This window comes from Culex quinquefasciatus, chromosome 2, assembly GCF_015732765.1.
Source record: "Culex quinquefasciatus strain JHB chromosome 2, VPISU_Cqui_1.0_pri_paternal, whole genome shotgun sequence".
Lineage (NCBI taxonomy): Eukaryota > Metazoa > Arthropoda > Insecta > Diptera > Culicidae > Culex > Culex quinquefasciatus.
The window spans coordinates 27220735-27240887 of NC_051862.1; the positions used below are offsets into that span (position 1 = coordinate 27220735).

General features: G+C 35.4%; 1 protein-coding gene across 6 annotated transcripts in view; it reads right to left on the bottom strand.

The window, feature by feature from the left end:
- Window positions 1-20153, bottom strand: part of LOC6049842 (unconventional myosin-IXAb) — a 101207-nt gene that overhangs the window by 68175 nt on the left and 12879 nt on the right. For all 6 annotated transcript variants that reach the window (XM_038252091.1, XM_038252092.1, XM_038252087.1 and 3 more), the window contains exon 3: window positions 15523-16157. In XM_038252091.1, coding sequence (XP_038108019.1) covers window positions 15523-15959 — 437 coding nt within the window. In that variant the 5' untranslated portion in view covers window positions 15960-16157. The remainder of the gene's footprint in view (window positions 1-15522; window positions 16158-20153) is intronic.

The following is a 20153-nucleotide window of genomic DNA, read 5'->3' on the forward strand; positions in this document are numbered from 1 at the left end:
TGCCCAAAGAAGCCATTTTGCATCATTAGTTTGTCCATATAATTTTCCATACAAATTTGGCAGCTGGCCATACAAAAATGATGTGTGAAAATTCAAAAATCTGTATCTTTTGAAGGATTTTTTTATCGATTTGGTGTCTTCGGCAAAGTTGTAGGTATGGATATGAACTACACTGAAAAAAATGACGCACGGTAAAAAAAAATTTGGTGTTTTTTTATTTAACTTTTTGTCACTAAAACTTTATTTGCAAAAAAAACACTATTTTTTTTTATATATATGTTTTAGAGGACATCAAATGACAACTTTTCAGAAATTTCCAGGTTGTGCAAAAAATCTTTGAGCGAGTTAAGAATTTTTGAACCAATACTGATTTTTTTCAAAAAATCGAAAAATTTGTCGCAAAAATTTGTCAACCTCATTTTTCGATGTAAAATCAAATTTGCAATCAAAAAGTACTCTAGTAAAATTTTGATAAAGTAAACCGTTTTAAAGTTAATTCCATTTTTTGATGACTTTTTTGAAAATAGTCGCAGTTTTTCATTTTTTTTAAATTAGTGCGGCAACACTTTTGAAAAATAATATTTTTGAAAAGATGAGAAAATTCTCTATATTTTGCATTTTTGAACTTTGTTGATACGACCCTTAGTTGCTGAGATATTGCCATGCAAAGGTTTAAAAACAGAAAAATTGATGTTTTCTAAGTCCCATCCAAACAACACACCATTTTCCAATGTCGATATCTCAGCAACTAATGGTCCGATTTTCGTAATATTGAATATTTGGTCCTTTTGAAATGTTAGTCTTGGTTTAAAAATTTTGAAAATATTTTTTTCGAAAAGATCGGAAAATTTCACGACTGTTTCATATTTTAACATTGAAAATCGGACCATTAGTTGCTGAGATATCGACATTAGAAAATGGTGTGTTGTTTGAGTGGGACTTAGAAAACATCAATTTTTCTGTTTTTAAACATTTGCATGGCAATATCTCAGCAAGTAAGGATCATATCAACAAAATTCATAAATGCAAAATAAAGAGAATTTTTTCAGCTTTTCAAAAATATTTTTTTCAAAAGTGGGCAAACATGTACACTTTTTAAAAAAAAATTAAAAACTGCGACTATTTTCAAAAAAGTTACCTTATAATGGGTTTAACTTTAAAACGGTGCAATTTATCAAAATTTTACTAAAGTACTTTTTGTTTGCTAATTTGATTTTACATCGAAAAATGAAGTTAAAAAATTTTTGCGACAATTTTTTCGATTTTTTGAAAAAAATAGTATTGATTTAAAAATTCATAACTCGCTTAAAGATTTTTTGCACAACCTGGAAATTTCTGAAAAGTTAGCATTTGATGTCCTCTAAAACATATCAAAAAATAAAAAAAAATTAAAAATAGTGTTTTTTTGCAAATCAAGTTTTAGTGACAAAAAGTTAAATAAAAAATCACCTATTTTTTTTTACCGTGCATCATTTTTTTTCAATGTGGTCCATATCCATACCTACAACTTTACCGAAGACACCAAATCGATCAAAAAATTGCTTCAAAAGATACAGATTTTATAATTTTCATACATCATTTTTGTATGGCCAGCTGCCAAATTTGTATGGAAAATTATATGGACAAACTAATGATGTGAAATGGCTTCTTTAGGCATACCAAAGGCACCAAAAAAGTTTCAGTCGGATTAAAAAATACAAAAAAAAACGAATGACCGAAATCTGAGAGAATTGCTCAATGGAAAAGTACTTCACAGATTATTAGATGGAGTGCACCGTAATTCCATTCTATTCTATTCCTGAAAATATTTTTTTCGAAAAGTATAAAAAAAATTCCAATAAAATTGCCTTAGAGAAACAGCGAATAAAATAAATAATAAAATTAAAGTTTTTAAGTCTCACCATATTTTCTAATGTCATTATCGTAGAAACATTTAAAACAAACATTTAAACATTTTAGTATCTTCTCGAAAACAATATTTTGGATTTTTTGAATCAAGGTTAACATATCAAATGGGCGTAATATTGAATGTCAGGCCTTTTTAAAATGTTAGTCTTGTGTGTGTGTGTGTGGTCCAATCCAATACCCGCTAACCGGTAGCGAAATTATGAGAAAGTATAATTTGTATCAGACTGTGTACATGCCGAATGCTGATACAGCTTATCTCAGTCCCGGGTATTAGGTGGTGATAGCCCTCGCGCTGCTTCCAACGACCCATTTCAGAATGACAGAGCTCCTTGCGGTCCAATTCCGAGGTCGCTGGGCATTGTTCGGCCCCGCCTAAACATAGAAGCAAGCATCTGAAGGAAACACGATCTATATTTAGACTTCCAATCCCCTCAGGCAAATCAGGGATCAGCGCGTATTTAATAATATGAGAAGAAGAGATAACATGTTTCAACACTACGGATCAATTCACTGCTAGAGTGTAAACCTTCTGATAGCCGACTGCTTAGCGTCTCAGACCATCAATCCAAAGGTGTGAATTCGAATCCCACCTGATTCATTCTAGTTTTTATTCATATTCAAATTCCTGATTCCAAATTTCAAAGGTACCGACCGGGAATTGATCCCTGAACCTTCTGCTTGGGAGACAGAAGCCGTAACCATTAAGCCACAGAGCCGGTTTTTTTTTAAATGTTAGTCTTGATTCCAAAATCAATTGATTTTTTATGAAATTAATATTTAAAAAAAAAACACTTTTTTTTTCAAAAAAATCTTGGCCCAAAATTTATGTCCATACTTTTATGGCTCAAAAGTTGATTTTTGTCCCCTAAAACATATAAAAAAAATCTGAAATTTAAAAAAATAAGGATTTTGGGAAATAGATTTTTTGTGAAAAGAAATTATTTTAAAAATCGCAAAAAAACCCCTGCACCTATTTTTTCTAAATAATCTTCATCAATACCTACAACCAGGGGTGCCAGGTTGCCAGATAAATCTGGCATTGCCAGATTTTTTGAGTGCCAATTTGAAAAAAATAAATTTTCTATTTCTTCCATACATTGTTTTGTTGATGTATTTTGTTTATTTTGTGAATCTATAATGTATAAAGAGTGAAAACACACTGTTTTTGAACACAAAATTGCTTATTAATTTGAGAAAAGTGGCTTGCCAGATTTTTTCCAGATTATTTGCCAGATTTTTTCTGTTCAGACCTGGTAACCCTGCCTACAACTATGCCAAAGACATCGAATTGATCAGATATTTCCTTAAAATGTTACAGATTTTTTTAATACCATTTTAGCATGGACAGCTGCCAAAATTGTATGGAGTCTTGTATGGGTGAACTAATGACACAAAATGGCTTCTTTGTTCATAGAGAAGGACCAAATAAAAAAATATAAATAAAACCCATTTCCGGTTTTGGTGGAGATTGCTCAAGTATGTTTTTTTTTCTTTTCTTTTCTCTTTTGAATTTGACAAGTTTCTACGAAGTTTGTCAAGCCATTTTTTAGTTTGTTTTAAGTCTTATTCAAAACTCACCAGAGACATAACTGGCGAATCTTGCCTGTTCGTCCTTTTTATAGCATCTCTGCTTGGAAGGTATGCCGAATATTTGCGATCAAAAAAATACCTGTTCATAGCGTCAGGAAGGCACGACAACAGGTGAATTCGTCTAGTAAAGAACCACTGAACTTTACTGCAAAATCAGTCTGTCACTTGAAGTTACAGAGAAAAATCTTTTTCTCACTTTTCAGTGTGAAAAAAATATAAATAAGCCGTCACCCTGCCACTGTTGCACGGTGTATACAATTTTGTTATTGCATTATACACAACAGCAGTACCGTCCTTCTTGAGCAGAGCATAGACATCAGATGTGAGTCCGAGAACTTCAACCAGCCCGAGCGGGGCCACATTTCGCGCGCGCCATAGCGGAGTATAAGTTTAGGAGGTCAGTGCACTGAGTATCTACTACACACTGCATGAAGAAGCACTATGAAGCGGTGCGGTGGGTGGTGAGGATGATCATCGTGAAGCACTGTGCAAGCAATAACATAGTTTAGAAGCGCGCGCGGGTTACACCACTTTGTGTACGGTTTTGGCCTAGTTATTGGGGAGGTTGGTCAGAATCGACGCAGCTACCAAACAGTAGCAAACTACAAGCAGTCCACAATTGGAGGTGTTAACTGGGACTGATCTGCTCGCGCTACAGTAGTAACTACTTCAGCAGTACGTACGAGAAGAGGTCTGGATAGCAATTTTGCTGTCGAGCATTGGCAATTATATGCTCGTTGGTTCTACGCGGGGAGGAGGGTCAGTTAGAGCTATTAAAATTATGTCGACTTGACTGCGCACGGACTGGACGAATTGGACGAGGTTGGCACGGTGATGATGATGGTTAGATTGGAATCATTTTTTACCTCCTAATTCAATTTGAGAATCGTTAGAAATGATCTTTCAAATCAGAACAAGGTTTGTGGTTACGATTGTACACTCGGAATGGAGTTCAATCGAACAACATTTATTTCATTCAAAAAAGAGAATGTCAATTTACCGCCCGACGATCACTTTCTCAAACTTTTAACATTGAGATTCGTTTACCAGAACATGGCAATGATCGGCGGCGGACGACACTTTCGAATGCATTCACAAAACGGCGGAGAAGATCGCCATGCTCACTGACTCTGAATCTGCATGCCCCTTTACCGAAGCTGGGAAAGGTATCAATTTCAGCGTCGAATGTCACCATGTGGCGCATCGCCAGGCCACAATCTCTCGCTTGACGTTGGGTAACAGTGAAAATTTTGGGTTTTTCACAAAAAAAAATAATATTAGCAAAAACAGTTTAATTGTTATTTTTTCTAAGTCAATTTAAACTTTAAATTAACAAATTATTTTAAAACTTTTTGTAAGTGCCAAAAAGGGCGACAGTCCACCTTTCACGGCGTGCCTCCAAGTATGCAAAGCGAGCATAAACGGTGGTGTAAACATGAACTCTCCGACGACGACGACATCAACCGCAAACACCGACGACCGGAAAACCGGAAAATTATTCACTTTCATGGTTTGTGGTCAGCCGGGATCGTTCTCTCTTATTGCTTAGGGATATTTCAAAGATTTTGAGAAAGGTTCAAAAAAATTTGTATGACGTGTGACAAAATTCCATCTCAACACTTGATTTTCATAGGACTTTTCTGACAAGCCAGCACAACACCAACGAAATGTAGAGAGCGGACTCCTTGGCCCTGGCGCCATCTCTGCTGCTGGAAAACTCTGGCCAACACGCGGCTTGACCTGGTTTCACGAGCTCCGCAGTCATCGATTGGATCTCAACAGCGCGGCGCGCTCGGATTCACGTTGAATTATGACCTTTCGGCAAGCGATCTTTTGAGCAGCAGCAGCCGTCGCTTTGCGATTTATGCCGATCTGCCGATCGATTGGATGATCTTTACGGAGTTGTTCCAAATGTAGGCTTGTGAGTATTGTTGGGGGTAGAGAACAATATGGCAGAGTTCAACATTACACGTTTACGTATATAATAAGGTCGAGAGAGATTGAAACTGGAGCTCTAGGGTAAGAGTAGCAGAAGTAAGATATCGTCGCCATCGTGCTAACTTGTCGTACGTGCATTTTGGGCCAAATTGAGTTAGGAACGCCATTTTGTGCAGCTCACAATGCCTCACCTTTTGACCTTCACAGATCCCCAAAATTCGATTTCAATCCTGAGATATTCAACAAAAACCGAAAAAACTCCGTGCAGATGTCTCCTACAAGCTGCAGGTCGAACCGAGTTGATATCTGGATGAAACACTTTTTTATTTCAGTTTGAAAATTATGCTATTTTTTCACTAAAATGCCAATAACTCCCTTTAGAATTAACCAATTGGGATGCTCTACCCTGCATTTTGTTGCATTTTTGAAGCCCTTTAAGATGCATTTTGAAATTTGAAATTAAATTGAATTTTGCCTAAGTTATAGCTTTTTTAAGATTTGTTACGTTTTTGAACCTTCAAACATTGTGTCCCGATTTGCCCCACTTCCCGTTGACCTAGAGTGCTCATATTTTGGCCAGATGCTAGTTTTATATGTACAAACAACCCCTGAAAATTTCAGGTAGATTGGTGAGGTCGATGCGAGATGGGTATGCTTTGCTCGTGGACTCGCTCTTAAACAAATTAACCGAGTTCTTCTTGCTCTTTGAGACATCAAAGGATTTTTTTTATTTTCATCCAATTTGGCCATGGTAAACATAATCGTGAAAAAACTTAATTTTGATCTTTGCAAAAAGAGGTACCTTATTTTCAGATGATTTAACAACAATTTTCGTTTAAAAAACTACCAAGAATTATAAAAGTTAATTTTCATTCCAAAACATCGTAATTTTTGTTGCTTTACGAATAAACAAGATCCCAGTTGTGAAAGCTTCAGAAACTAATATTATCTGAAATATACCTTGATATGAAATTTTCAGACGAACTGATAAGTTATAAGAACAGTAAATTGAACTGAATAAAATAAAATTGAGTTTTTTCATTATCATTTTTTTGGTGAATAAAAAAAAGGGGGCCAAAGATGTTAGGAAAATGTATACTTCCGCTTGAATTTCGGGAATTCCCGGAAAATTTACAAATTTCCCGGGAAACGGGAAATATTTTTTTCCGCGAAATCCCGGGAATTGAAAAGAAAAATGTGTCAAGATGTTATGAAAATGTATACTTCCGCTTGAATTTCGGGAATTCCCGGGAAATTCACAAATTTCCCGGGAAAATATTTATTTCCGGGAAATCCCGGGAATTCCCGGGATTTTTTTTACCGGGACGGGAAATTGGACGCTCTAATGAGGATTATTCAGAAAAAATGGGAATGCGTATAAATATTTTTTGCAGATTTTTTAGTTAACTATTTTTCATAAAAATACAATTTCCAAAAGTCCGTTTTTTTTATTTTTTTGATATTTGTAAATTTGAGAGGAAAAAACCCCGCAACTTTTTAGCCAAAAATTTTGCCACCGAATAATGATTGTTTGTAAAAAAAAATAGTTTAAATTTTAGTCAAACTAGTTTAATTATAACTTAAAAATTGCCACTTTTTCGATTTTTTATAATAGTGTCCAATTCCTAGAATATAGGAATATTCCTGAAAATATGTTTAATGAAAAGATGAAAATTTCCAATAAATTTGCCAAGGGCAATTGCCTGAAGAGAGGTTGAAATACAGCGAATAAAAGAAAAAAAAGCAAGAAAATTGAAAGTCTCATCTAAACAGCCTTTCAAATTCCTTTTTTTTCAATTTTCTGAGCTTTTCGATTTTTTTATTGCTCTATATTGAACATTTGATCATTGAAGAAACTTTTATTCAAAATAATAAAATTGCTCAAAATCGTTATATTTTAATCATAGAATTTTTTTAATGAGACCATCCATAAACCACATGGACACTTTTAAGAAACTATTGTTTAATATCAAGTAACAATTAAAGAAATATGAAAAGAAAGCATTGTAAATAAATTTTAGTAACTATTGTTAAATTTCATCAGGAAAATATAATGCATCGGTCTCGTCATTATTTTTCGTTCAGCCCAGCGAGAAGCATTCGGTGACTGAGCTACGTTAACAGCCCAATTACCGAACAAGTACTCCGTGATTTCGTATTTTTTGTCAAATAACAACATTATTCAAATTCTAAAAAAAAGATAAACTGCAATTTGAGGTAAACGCAGAAAAATCTATTTGAAATTAAAGCTCAGTTTTTTTCTGTACATTTGTAGCCAACAATCAATTTTTTTTCTTCTTATAATTCACCTTTGAGCAGTTCTCTCAGATTTCGGTCATTCGATTTTTTTTTGCATTTTTTAATCTGACTGAAACTTTTTTAGTGCCTTCGGTATGCTCAAAGAAGCCATTTTACAACTTTAGTTTGTCCATATTATTTTTTCCATACAAATTTGGTAGCCTGCCATCGATTTGGTGTCTTCGGCAAAGTTGTAGGTATGGATATGGACCACACTTAAAAAAATGATACACGGTAAAAAAAAATTGGTGATTTCTTATTTAAATTTTTGTCACTAAAACTTGATTTGCAAAAAAAAAAAAATAATTTTTTTTATATGTTTTAGAGGACATCAAATGCCAACTTTTCAGAAATTTCCAGGTTGTGCAAAAAATCTTTGAGCGAGTTATGAATTTTTGAATCAATACTGATTTTTTTCAAAAAATCGAAAAATTGGTCGCACAAATTTTTCAACTTTATTTTTCGATGAAAAATCAAATTTGTAATCAAAAAATACATTAGTGAAATTTTGATAAAGTGCACCGTTTTCAAGTTAAATCAATTTTTAGGTGACTTTTTTGAAAATGGTCGCAGTTTTTCTTTTTTTTTTAAATTAGTGCACATGTTTGCCCACTTTTGAAAAAAAATATTTTTGAAAAGCTGAGAAAATTCTCTATATTTTGCCCTTTTGAACTTTGTTGATACGACCCTTAGTTGCTGAGATATTGCCATGCAAAGGTTTAAAAACAGGAAAATTGATGTTTTCTAAGTCGCACCCAAACAACACACCATTTTCTAATGTCGATATCTCAGCAACTAATGGTCCGATTTTCAATGTTAACATATGAAACATTCGTGAAATTTTCCGATCTTTTCGAAAAAAATATTTTCAAAATTTTTAAACCAAGACTAACATTTTAAAAGAGCGAAATATTGAATGTTTGGCCCTTTTGATAGGAATATTCCTGAAAATATTCCTGAAAGTATTGTTTCAAAAATTCATAACAAGCTCAAAGATTTTTTGCACAACCTGGAAATTTCTAAAAAGTTGGCATTTGATGTCCTCTAAAACATATAAAAAAAATTAAAATAGTGTTTTTTTGCAAATCAAGTATTAGTGACAAAAAGTCAAATAAAAAATCACCAAAATTTTTTTACCGTGTATCATTTTTTTTCAGTGTAGTCCATATCCATACCTACAATTTTGCCGAAGACACCAAATCGATCAAAAAATTCCTTCAAAAGATACAGATTTTTGAATTTTCATACATCATTTTTGTATGGACAGCTGCCAAATTTGTATGGAAAATTATATGGACAAACTAATGATGCAAAATGGCTTTTTTGGGCATACCGAAGGCACCAAAAAAGTTTCAGTCGGATTAATAAATACAAAAATTAAAATTTAAGAAAAAAGACCGATTTCGTAGAGAATTGCTCCTTTAACGAAATAATTTAGTTTTTTATGCATTTTAAAAAAATATTTTATTTTATAATTGATGCTGAAAAATATATGTTAGTTAGTTGTCTTGGTTAAGGAGAAGTGATTAAACAAACGGAAAGAATGTTGTAGATGAATTTGGAACGAAAATTCAAAAATCACGTTCAATAAGCAAAATGTTATTGCCACAACTTTAAAATTAAATGAATGTTTTTAATCAACATTTTTTATAAAATGGGAAATTTTGATCTCTAAAAAAAAAAACGTCTCTTGATCTCTAATATATCATGAATAGCCTAAAGGGCCAGACATCACACTATTTTTAAAAGCCGTCGTGGGCCGAATCTTGGGAGGCTGGGAAGACCTGCTATAAAGCATGTAATTTTTACGAAATCCTTAAACATAATTTTGGTGGGTTGGTTGATGTTTTCTAATGCTATGACGTTAAAAATGTCCATAGATTTTTTTGACATCTGTGGCTCAAAAGTTGCGGGTCCCCTAAAACATATCAAAAAATCTCAAAAATAAAAAAAATACGCATTTTGGGAAATTGAGTTTTTGTGAAAAAAGTTGATTAAAAAATCTGCAAAAAAATGTTCGTGTACCTATTTTTTCTCAATAGTCCTCAGCAATACCTACAATTTTGCAGAAGACAAAAAAATGGGTCAAAAAATTCACTCAAAAGTTACAGCTGTTTGAATATTTACTTACCATTTTTGTATGGACAGCCTAAATTGTATGAGGAAGGCCCCCACAAAGTTTGAGCCAAATCAAAAAATACAAAAAATTAAAATGGTCGAAATCGGTCGATCTTTCCTAAATAATTACTTTATGAAATTGCAAATTTGCAGCTCGTTTTTTCTTCAAACGCTTGAGTTATCCTTTCTGAAAACAAGAGTTGGAACGCGTTTTTTGTTTTCAAATCTTTAAACCTAATTTAACAAATGTTCAACTCGTAAACTAAAAAACGGTAAAAATCCAGTTTTTCAAGGTTACATAAAGCCCCAACTACCCTAGCTGGAGCGAGAGCAACTCTCTGCCAACAAACACACGCTTCTAAACCCAGTGCGCGGAAGCGACGTAATCGACGTCGTCGAGGCTAGGTGAAAGTCATGTAGCTGGCTCAGAATCTACTACCATCGTATATAGCTAGCAGTAGCCAGAGTGTATCGCGCGCTCGTTCACTTGAAAAACACAGTTGCAACTCTCTAGCAGTGGCAGACCCCTCGTCGGAGAACGCCCCCCTGCTTGAGTAACGATCAAGTTTCACTTTTTCTAGGTTTCTGCTACTGCTGCGCCACTGGATGAGTGGGACGGCGATTGTGAATGGAAGCAGACAGTGCAACAGTGTGGAGTACGTGCGATCACTTCTCTGAATTGACTCTGGAAGGATTCTCGAATTGTCGTAATTAAAGCAAATAAAAAGTACAAAATTCAAAACAGTTATTTCAAATAAGAATTCACACCGTCTACCTCAATTAGTTTGTAACTTCATAACATTCTTCGTGCACATCGCCCAGTTGATTACGCAGGGCCATCATCGGCAGTTCTTCCACTAATCCCTTGGGTGCATTACGCGATTGCAGTCGAGTCTTCTTCATACGGTTTACATAAAGAACCTCCCTTAGGGGAGACCAGCCTTCCCTTAGTCTCGCATACCTTGAGCAACCATAAAGTTCCCACTCCCTCCTCGACCCAGTTACCCCGTTTCCCACAGAGGCCCGGAGTCGATTCGATCGAGTGCTTCTTCACACCACCGTGCTCTCGCTGTCCGTGTCGGTCCGTTCTTGACTTATGGCGCAAAGTCAGTCGAGAGACCCTTCGTAGGTTGTTGTTGTGTTTGTGTTTGCTCCGTGTTGCAGCGCGATCGACGACCCCGTTTTCATGTGTCTTCTTCCCCTTACAAGCCGTCGGTCTTACGAAAAGGTTCCGATCGTGTGCCCCGACCATTTCCAGTACTGTTACCGACGACGAAGACGACGGAGTCGCATTTGCATTTTTAATCGACGGCGTGGAACAAGAATGCCGTCGACAGTTGGTGTTTAGACGACCGTTAGATTCGGGGGGTCTGAAACGGTTGACGGTTGATTGTTCTCTTTCAAGCTTCCGAAGACGCGACCTCCAAACGTCGTCGTCGACGACGGCGACGTGATGGATTTGGTTGACCTAGAACAACAACTCTAGAGTTCGGTTGGCTGTTGGTGGGAAAAAGGTTGTATGTCTTTTGTCAGAACTCAGTTTTGGGGAGCTGAAAAAGCACGTTCAGCTGCGCTTTGTTGGAGCTATTGTTGAAAGCTAAACTGAAAGTCAGTCTCAACGGGTTCAAGATAAAAGCAGAGTTGATAAATTGTTGATCGTGTTATTATGGTAATGATCTCTTTAGCATAAACACAGACTTCTTGAATTTGGAGCAAGAACTTTCAAGAATTCTCGTTTACTTTTTCCAAAAGGTTCTTTGTTTTGAAAAAGTAATTTGAAAACAGACTTTCATAAAACATGAAATCTAGTACACTTGTTGCAAAATTTTGGAACTGATTGTAAATACAAAGTAAACAAAATAGTCATGAAGCTGCGTGCAAAATACTGAATGTTGAATAAATTCAGCACTTTTTCATGTAATTTTACATGTATGAATATGTAGCCCATATCAATGAGTGAAGTCTACTAACCCGAAATGTCAATCTTTCCCACGGTTTGAAACTAACATAAAAATTCAATACACATTTTATAATAACTGTTTCAATTATAGTTACGTGATTTTGTACATGTTTTTGCATGCAACTTTAGTGCAGATTTTTTCTGTATTCTTATAAGAAATAGGTCTGGTACACCGGAAAAAAGGTGAAAATTTGGAAGGTGTAATTTTAGAAGGTTGAATATCACTTCTTTTGTGATGTAATTTTACCTCAATTTAGGCTGAAAAATTTACTTTACACCAGAAAAGTGGTAATATTGCAGATTTTTAGAGGTAAGATTACATTTTTTCTGACATAAAAGATGTAGCTCTTCCCAGATGTAATATTACCATGGTATTTTTACTGTTTATCCACCAAAAATATCAAAACTTTTGAGACCGATAGAAACCGATAACCGAGGTCTTCCTAATGAACAAAAAAGCATGCTGCATCATTTGTTAGGCCATTCAAGTCTGCACACAATTATTGTAGCTACACAGTAAAAAAAAATCATGGTAACATTATATCTGAGAAGAGGTACATCAGAAAAATGTGTAATTTTACCATTAAAATTTTGTTATTTTGCCACTTTTCTTGTGTAATGTCACTTTTTCAGTCTAATTTGAGGTAAAGTTACATCATAAAAGAGGTAATATTCAACCTTTCATTTTAAAGTCAGTCAGTTGGAAAAAATTGGCTTTTTGGTAAACAGCACTTATAAAATGTCATTTTCCTCGTTTACAATTCTTAGTAACTATTTAAATGATTCCAAAAATTAAAATTGTAGAAAAACTCTCACATGTTTGAAAAAATATATATATTTTAGAAATGAACAAAATCAAAAATATACATTTTAACAAAAAAAACTTTCAAACGGCTTTGAGGGTGCACAGCAACCAAGGAAGCTGTTGTCTTCTTATCCCAAAATTGACAAACTTACGGACCCAATCCTGCAACAATCTGGTTGTAAAAATAGGCAAATTTTGTTGTAATACGTTAGGGGATGAATAAAAAATTATATCGATAGTTCCCATAGCTTAGAAAATACTAAAATATCTGTAACAAAAATCTTGGTGAAAAAGCTCTGGTTGATGTGCACCGTTAAGTTGAAATGGTGAATTGAAATCAAATAAAAAATTAAACTTTTTGATTAAAACTTTTGTTTAGCTTCAAAAAATTAATAATATTGTATATCAAATGGTGAATTGCAATCAAATAAATGTTTACACTGTTTGATTATAACTTTAATTGACCTTAAAAAAATCAAATCATATTTTTATTAAATACTGGTTTTTAAAAGTGTATATTGTCCAAACTCCTTTGTGATTCAAAATTTCCCTTTTAAGCCTTTTAAAAATAAAAAAATCAAAATACGGCTTCAATTTATTTATTTATTGTTAAAAAAAATCATTTTTATAATATAGCGTTTCCACGTCAAACCAGCCTAGATCAAAAGTGGTTCGATTTGACTCAAACTTACCATGGAAGTTCCTTAGCAAAAAATACAAGACCTGTATTTTTTTTTTGTTCGAAAACTAGGGTAGTCGTATCCGAAAAATTTTTGGTTTTCCAAAAAATGTGTTTTTTAACGATTTTCGCAAAAAATCGTATATCTGGAATTTTTGTTTCAATAATTTTATTTTTTAATTTCAATGGATTTTATTCATTAATATTAATTTTTGTATTTTTTTATCCTGCTGAAACTTTTTTGGTGCCTTTGGTATGCCCAAAGAAGCAATTTTGCATCATTAGTTCGTTCATATAATTTTCCATACAAACTTGGCAGCCATACAAAAACGATATATGAAAATCCAAAATTCTGCATCTTTTGAAGGAATTTTCAGATCGCCAAAGTTGTAGGTATGGATATGGACTACACTGAAAAAAATGATACACAGTAAAAAAAATTTTGATTTTTTATTTCACTTTTTGTCACTAAAACATGAGGTTATTGATTTTTTAAAAGTAGTGCCCATGTTTGCCCACTTTTGACAAAAATATTTTTGAAAAGCTGAGAAAATTATCTATATTTTGCTTATTCGGACTTTGTTGATACGACCCTTAGTTGCTGAGATATTGGAAAAAAAATTTGCGACCAATATTTCGATTTTTTTTTTAATCTGTATCTAATCTGATCTAATCTGATCAAACACAATTTTTTGAAAAAATCTGTATGGATTCAAAATATCATAATTCGGTCAAAGATTTTTTGCCCACTCTGGAAATTTCTGAAAAATTGGAATTTGATGTCCTCTAAATCAAAAATTAAAAAAATGGTATTTTTTTTGCAAAACAAGTGTTAGTGACAAAAAGTGAAATTAAAAATAACCAAAAAAAATTTACCGTGTATCATTTTTTTTTTCAGTGTAGTCCATATTCATACCTACAACTTTGCCCGAGACAACAAATCGATAAAAAAATTCCTTCAAAAGATACAGATTTTTGAATTTTTACATATCATTTTTGTATTGATGCAAAATGGCTTCTTTGGGCATACCGAAGTCACCAAACAAGTTTCAGCCGGATTAAAAAATACAAAAAAAAATCGAATGACCGAAATCTCAGATAATTGCTCTGGAATGTCAAACGTGCGAGCCAAATGACTGTGTGAGTGACTTTGTGTTGCGTTCGTTCGTTTGTGAATCAGGTTATCGGGGCAAGGAGGACTCTGCAAACGGGTAAAATTTCACAGAATCTACAAGGAAGGAAGAATGCGTGGACACACCGAACCGAACGCTCTGGCTTATGATGACATGGCTCAGTGAGAATAATTTTGATGATCGGACTCCATGATCTTTATTCCAGAATACTTAGGATGACCTAAAATATCCCAAAAATGGTACCAAAAGATTGATAGTGATGTGTCCCAAGGACATTACTGAATATGAACCATAATATCGAAGTTGGTAGAATCGTATTGTCACAGCGGTTTTGGAGAGTTTGTCGAATGACCCAGAACATTAAACAAAAAAACGTAACTTTTGTGTTTGTGTTTTGTTAGTGACAAACCTGAGCTGCTAAAATTAAATTTGTATTAGCTCAGAAAATTTCGGATTTCGTACCACAACCCAGCCCAGAAAGATCAACCAAATCACTCCATCAAAAAACAACAAAACGGTTGCCTCTGCATACGGGCTTGCATGTCTCACGTCAAAACTCATCCATCCCATCACGCAAGCCCCCTGCTGCACTCGTAACAAAACGGGGTTAAGTGTTGATACTAGCGTAGAGTTCCATCAATCGAGGGGGGAACACTCGTCAAAGGTAACCCAAAAACTAGTTTCACCTCCGATAATTATCGGAAGTGACCGCGTCGGGACGTCGTGCACGTGGGAAGTTCCCTCCATCGACGCAGCACAAACAAGCAACACAACCAGTTTGCTTGTAAGCGACTGTTGATTGTGTAACTTGAGGAGGTGTCCTCTGTTTGTGTTACAACATCGCGTTCTACTACGCGGAAAGCGCAGCCACGGCTAGACACTTAGTAGCCGTCGTAACGACTAACGTTACGAAAATTCAGGTCACCTAATCAGTTGCTTGCGTGCAGGCCCCCTCCCGAAAAGCACGAGCCATTATCAGAATTCAACCAAAAAAAAACCTCGCCGTAAGTCCCGTCACGTTTCACGCGCCGTACCCATTCATAAAAGCTCGACTCGGCTTATCTCTCAATGAGGTACAGCTTAAGCTACTCACTTGTGCATCTTCTCCTGCTGCACCTCCTCCTCGCCAATGTCCACGATCTGGAACAGCTCCGTCTCGCCGTCCCGGCCAAACACCCCGCCCGGGATCTTCCGCAGGAACTTTTTCAGCACCGACGCGATCGTGTACACCGAGTAGTTGTCCACGTTGACGAGCCGGCCCTGCTGCAGAAAGTGGATCAGCTTCTTCATGGCGCCCTGGTGGCCCGGCGCCCGGAACACGTCCTTCCGGAAGGGGGCCTCCTTGTTGAGCTTCAGGATCAGCACCAACAGCGGGCCCGGAATGTCGTTCTTGCACACCTCGTCCAGCGGCACGCCAAACTTGACCTTCTCGAGCCGGTGCGGGTACGGCGAGCCCGGGTGGCCACACGACGTGACCACGCTGCCGAGGGTCGCCGCCCGCCGGTGCATCCGTTGCGCCCAGCTGGACATCTTCTGCGTGAGTGTGTGCGTGTGTGTGCGTTACTATTCTAATTCAATCGCGATGGGCGCGTTATCCACGCGCGCGGGTCTAGTTTCTTCTTCGTCGTCTTCTGCGACAGCAACACCTCATTGGGGAAGGTGTTTCAATTGTTTCTGTGTGGTTGTCCGCAGCGCGCAGCGCAGCTGTTGCCTTTTGTTTTGTTTGGCCTGCAAATAGAGGAAACGAAAATATTTGCTTTATTCAATTGTAATCAGCTAAAAGGTGGTGCTTTCTCCGGTTACAGACAAGACAAATAGAAACAAGCGTATTAATAAATAGACATGTTATTTTTTTATTGGTGGTGAGGAGGGGGGTTGAAGCGCCCTGTTTGGATTGCAAACATTTCATTGAGTTTAATTCGCGTTACGAACAATGAACTGCCGCGTATTAAATATGTTTGACCCCACGTGTATGGATTGGCGTTACGAAATAAAATGTGTGCAGTGAAAGTCCCCCGCTGAAGAGTTGGCTTACCACATTTTGAATGAGCGGTTTGATATCCTAGGAACTTAAGGTTAAGCAACTGTTCAGTTGCGGACATTCTGGTTATCTTTACTTCAAAGAAATTTATACATGTTTATGCAGACAAGTCCAGCAATAATTATTACGTTTGATGATGTGATTAAATGAAAACAATAAATTTAAAAAAATCAATCCCTCCGGCTACACACAAATCAATTATTTCAAGAAAACCCGCAAAAAAAGCTAATTTGCTCAAAAGTAGTTTCAAAAACATAACTATATTAAAAGAATACTTGAAGCCTGTTAAACAGAGTTTTGTCCAAAAATAAGCTAAAATATCAGAAAATCTAGCTATAACTCTCCTCAAAAGAGCTCCAATGGCTTTGGTGTCTTCGACAAAGTTCAATGTTTTGTTATTATTGAAAATTCTCCTGTATATGGTAATTTTTTTTTTTTTTTTTTTTTGGGAGGGTGATCCAGCCGCACATCGTTGATGTTGAAACCTCTAAACTGGGCCCTCGTCCTGTCACGTCCGTCAGTAGTCTTGTCGTACATTACAACTAGAATCAGATCTGCCAATGAATTAGTACACTTCGACCAAATAAACACTGACGCTGTATGGATCTGACTCTAGAATAAATGCACAGTTGTGTGTTATTCATAAGTCCAAAATGTTCAATTATTCATATAAGTCCAAATATTCATTTGCGGATAACTACCTAACTTGAATTGAATACAAGATTTAAAGCAACCTATCCGAAAGCTACTCTTATCTCAAATCCCCGACATTTTAATTAATAGCCAAAAAACGTTTCTTTTAAAACCTGTCTGGCTTCTTTAAAAATAATAACAGTTGATATTTTACAAGTCGTGAATTGAAAAAGAGACGACCATTTGTTCGTCAGAATTCCAGTAGATCCTCGATTCGCAACAATGGTCGATACAATCATAATCCGACAACCGTTAGTTCAACAGATCAACGAATTTAGTCCGATATCATTTCACTATTGATTGATCGAGACTCTATGGAATTTTTGACAAATCAGAATGGTTTTTATGCTACTTGAATGAAAATCACCGATTCTGATAGAATTACTAAATTCCCTGTTACTAATTTTGTCCCTAAATAACTAAAGGCAAAGTACAAAAAGTTGATATTTATAGTTAAAATCCTAAATTCTACAAACACTATTTTTTTAAACCCGCATCCTAACGTGACACCCACATTGAGATAGGGAAAAATCACATATGTAGCGGTTCATTGTACAAATGTGATATTTCCACTATCAGAGAACCTCCTTGTCTCGATGACAGCTTACCGGCCATCGATTAAGCCCTGAGACTACGCCAAAGTGGGTTCTCGCAGCATGAAGTGGTGTCCATGTGTAAAAATGGAAGCTTCAGCAATATACTGAACACTTCGATTTTAATTCCACATCGAATCAAATCATACTCTTTGCCAAACAAGCATCAAACCTATGACACTCATTATGACAAAGCCCAGGGAAAATTCTCCTGTATATGGTAATGGTCTAAAAACGGCAGTTCAATGAAGAGATAGTGTTTTCGAGTCTTTGGGAAAAGTGCTGGAAATGTTGCTGCTCTACAACTTTGTTGCCAAAGCTCTACATCTTAACTGTCAAAAGTCGTTCAACTCAAAGATGATCTTGAAAATGCTCTAAAGTAATTTGGAAATTTTAAATCTAAGACGCGACCAAATTAATTCGGTAATTAAACGTTCAGAAAAATAAACGAATCAATTTTGACTTAAACGGGGTGGAATTTGATGTTAGAAGTAAGAAAATAAAAAACATTTTTTCATGATTCAACTATTCGAATGTTCTAACAAACGGCTAATCAAACTTCGGAAAAATCGAGGCTTCGGATAATCGATTCTGGACTGCACTAATTATTGTAGTACATTCGAGTATCTCCAAGACGTTATAGAGCAATTCCAGCTCAAATCGGTAATTTTTCTGGTACTTTTATACCCGACCCTCTCCGATTTCAATGAAACTTTGTAGACATGTTATCTTAGGCCTATATAAGCCATTTTTATGTATATGGAGCCAATAGTACTCGAAAATAACATTTGAGAAGGGCGTAAGGTATTTAAATATTTTTGTATTTTGCAACTTAAAAATTACTGTATCTCGAAGCCGTTGCGTCGTATCAAAAAGTGGTCAAAGACAAACTTGTAGGAAATTGGACAGGCTTTCTGAAAAAAATACACTGAAACAAAAATACACGCCACATCTATGAATTTTTTTGATTTTTAAGTCTAAAAGTTAAATTTCAAGGTGATGTCACGATTTTTTTCGTTAATTTTTTTTTTGAGGAAATAGACTAAAATATAACCAAAAGACTGACAAAAAATGCAGGATGGTATGTCTCTCCTAATAAAATACAAAAATCAAAACTGTTTATTTGAAAAGTGGTCTAAACGTCAACATTTTTAAAAACCGGTAGTAGGAATCGATTTTCCAGACAATTTTACATAAAATCTCCATCTTGAGCATTGTCCTATGTCCAATCCTTGGAAAGATACAGCGGTTTTAAAAATGAAAATGTTAAAAAAGCGGATTTTTTGGTGGTTTTTGGCAATTTCTATATGACAGACTTGGTGTTTCAGTCTCGTAAATATTTTTACCGAAAAGCCCGTCCAATTTCCCATAAGTTTGCCTTTGACAGCATTTCAATTGGATGTAAGGGCTTACAAATATAAGCCTAATTACATTGCTTATAACTGAAAATAGAATATTTTTTTCAGTGTGGTAGAAACCAGGATAGTTAATTTGATTACGTAAATATAAAAACGACATAAATCTAAAAGCTGTCAAAGGCAAACTTATGGAAAATTGGACGAGCTTTCCGGTAAAAATATCTACGAGACTGAAAAACCAAGTCTGTCATATAGAAATTGCCAAAAACCACCAAAAAACCCGTTTTTTCAGCATTTTTATTTTTAAAACCGCTGTATCTTCCCAAGGATTGGACATAGGACAATGGTCAATATAGAGACTTTTATGTAAAATTGTCTGGAGAATCGATTCCTTCTACCGGTTTTTAAAATGTTTGACGTTCAGACCACTTTTCAAAAAAATAGTTTTAGTAAATGATTTTTTTTTTTTTTTTTTAGGAGAGACATACCATCCTGCATGTTTCGTCAGTCTTTTGGTAACATTTTAGTCTACTTCCTCAAAAATTTTGAACGAAAAAAAATCGTGACATCACCTTTAAATTTGAGTTTTAGACTTAAAAATCAAAAAATCTCATAAATGTGGCGTGTATTTTTGTTCCAGTGTATTTTTTTCAGAAAGCCCGTTCTATTTCGTACAAGTTTGTCTTTGACCACTTTTTGATACGACGCAACGGCTTCGAGATACAGTAATTTTTAAATTACAAAATACAAAAATATTTAAATACCTTACGCCCTTCTCAAATGTTGTTTTCGAGTACTGTTGGCTCCATATACACAAAAATGGCTTATATAGGCCTAGGATAACATGTCTACAAAGTTTCATTGAAATCGGAGAGGGTCGGGTACAAAAGTACCAGAAAAAATCCTGATTTGAGCTGGAATTGCCGTCATTTATGCGGTCAGGCATACTGCGTTGCATTAACCGTAGAGAGGATTCTGTAAACGGATCACATTTCACAGAATCTACAAGGGATGAAGGATGCGTGAACAAACCGTACAG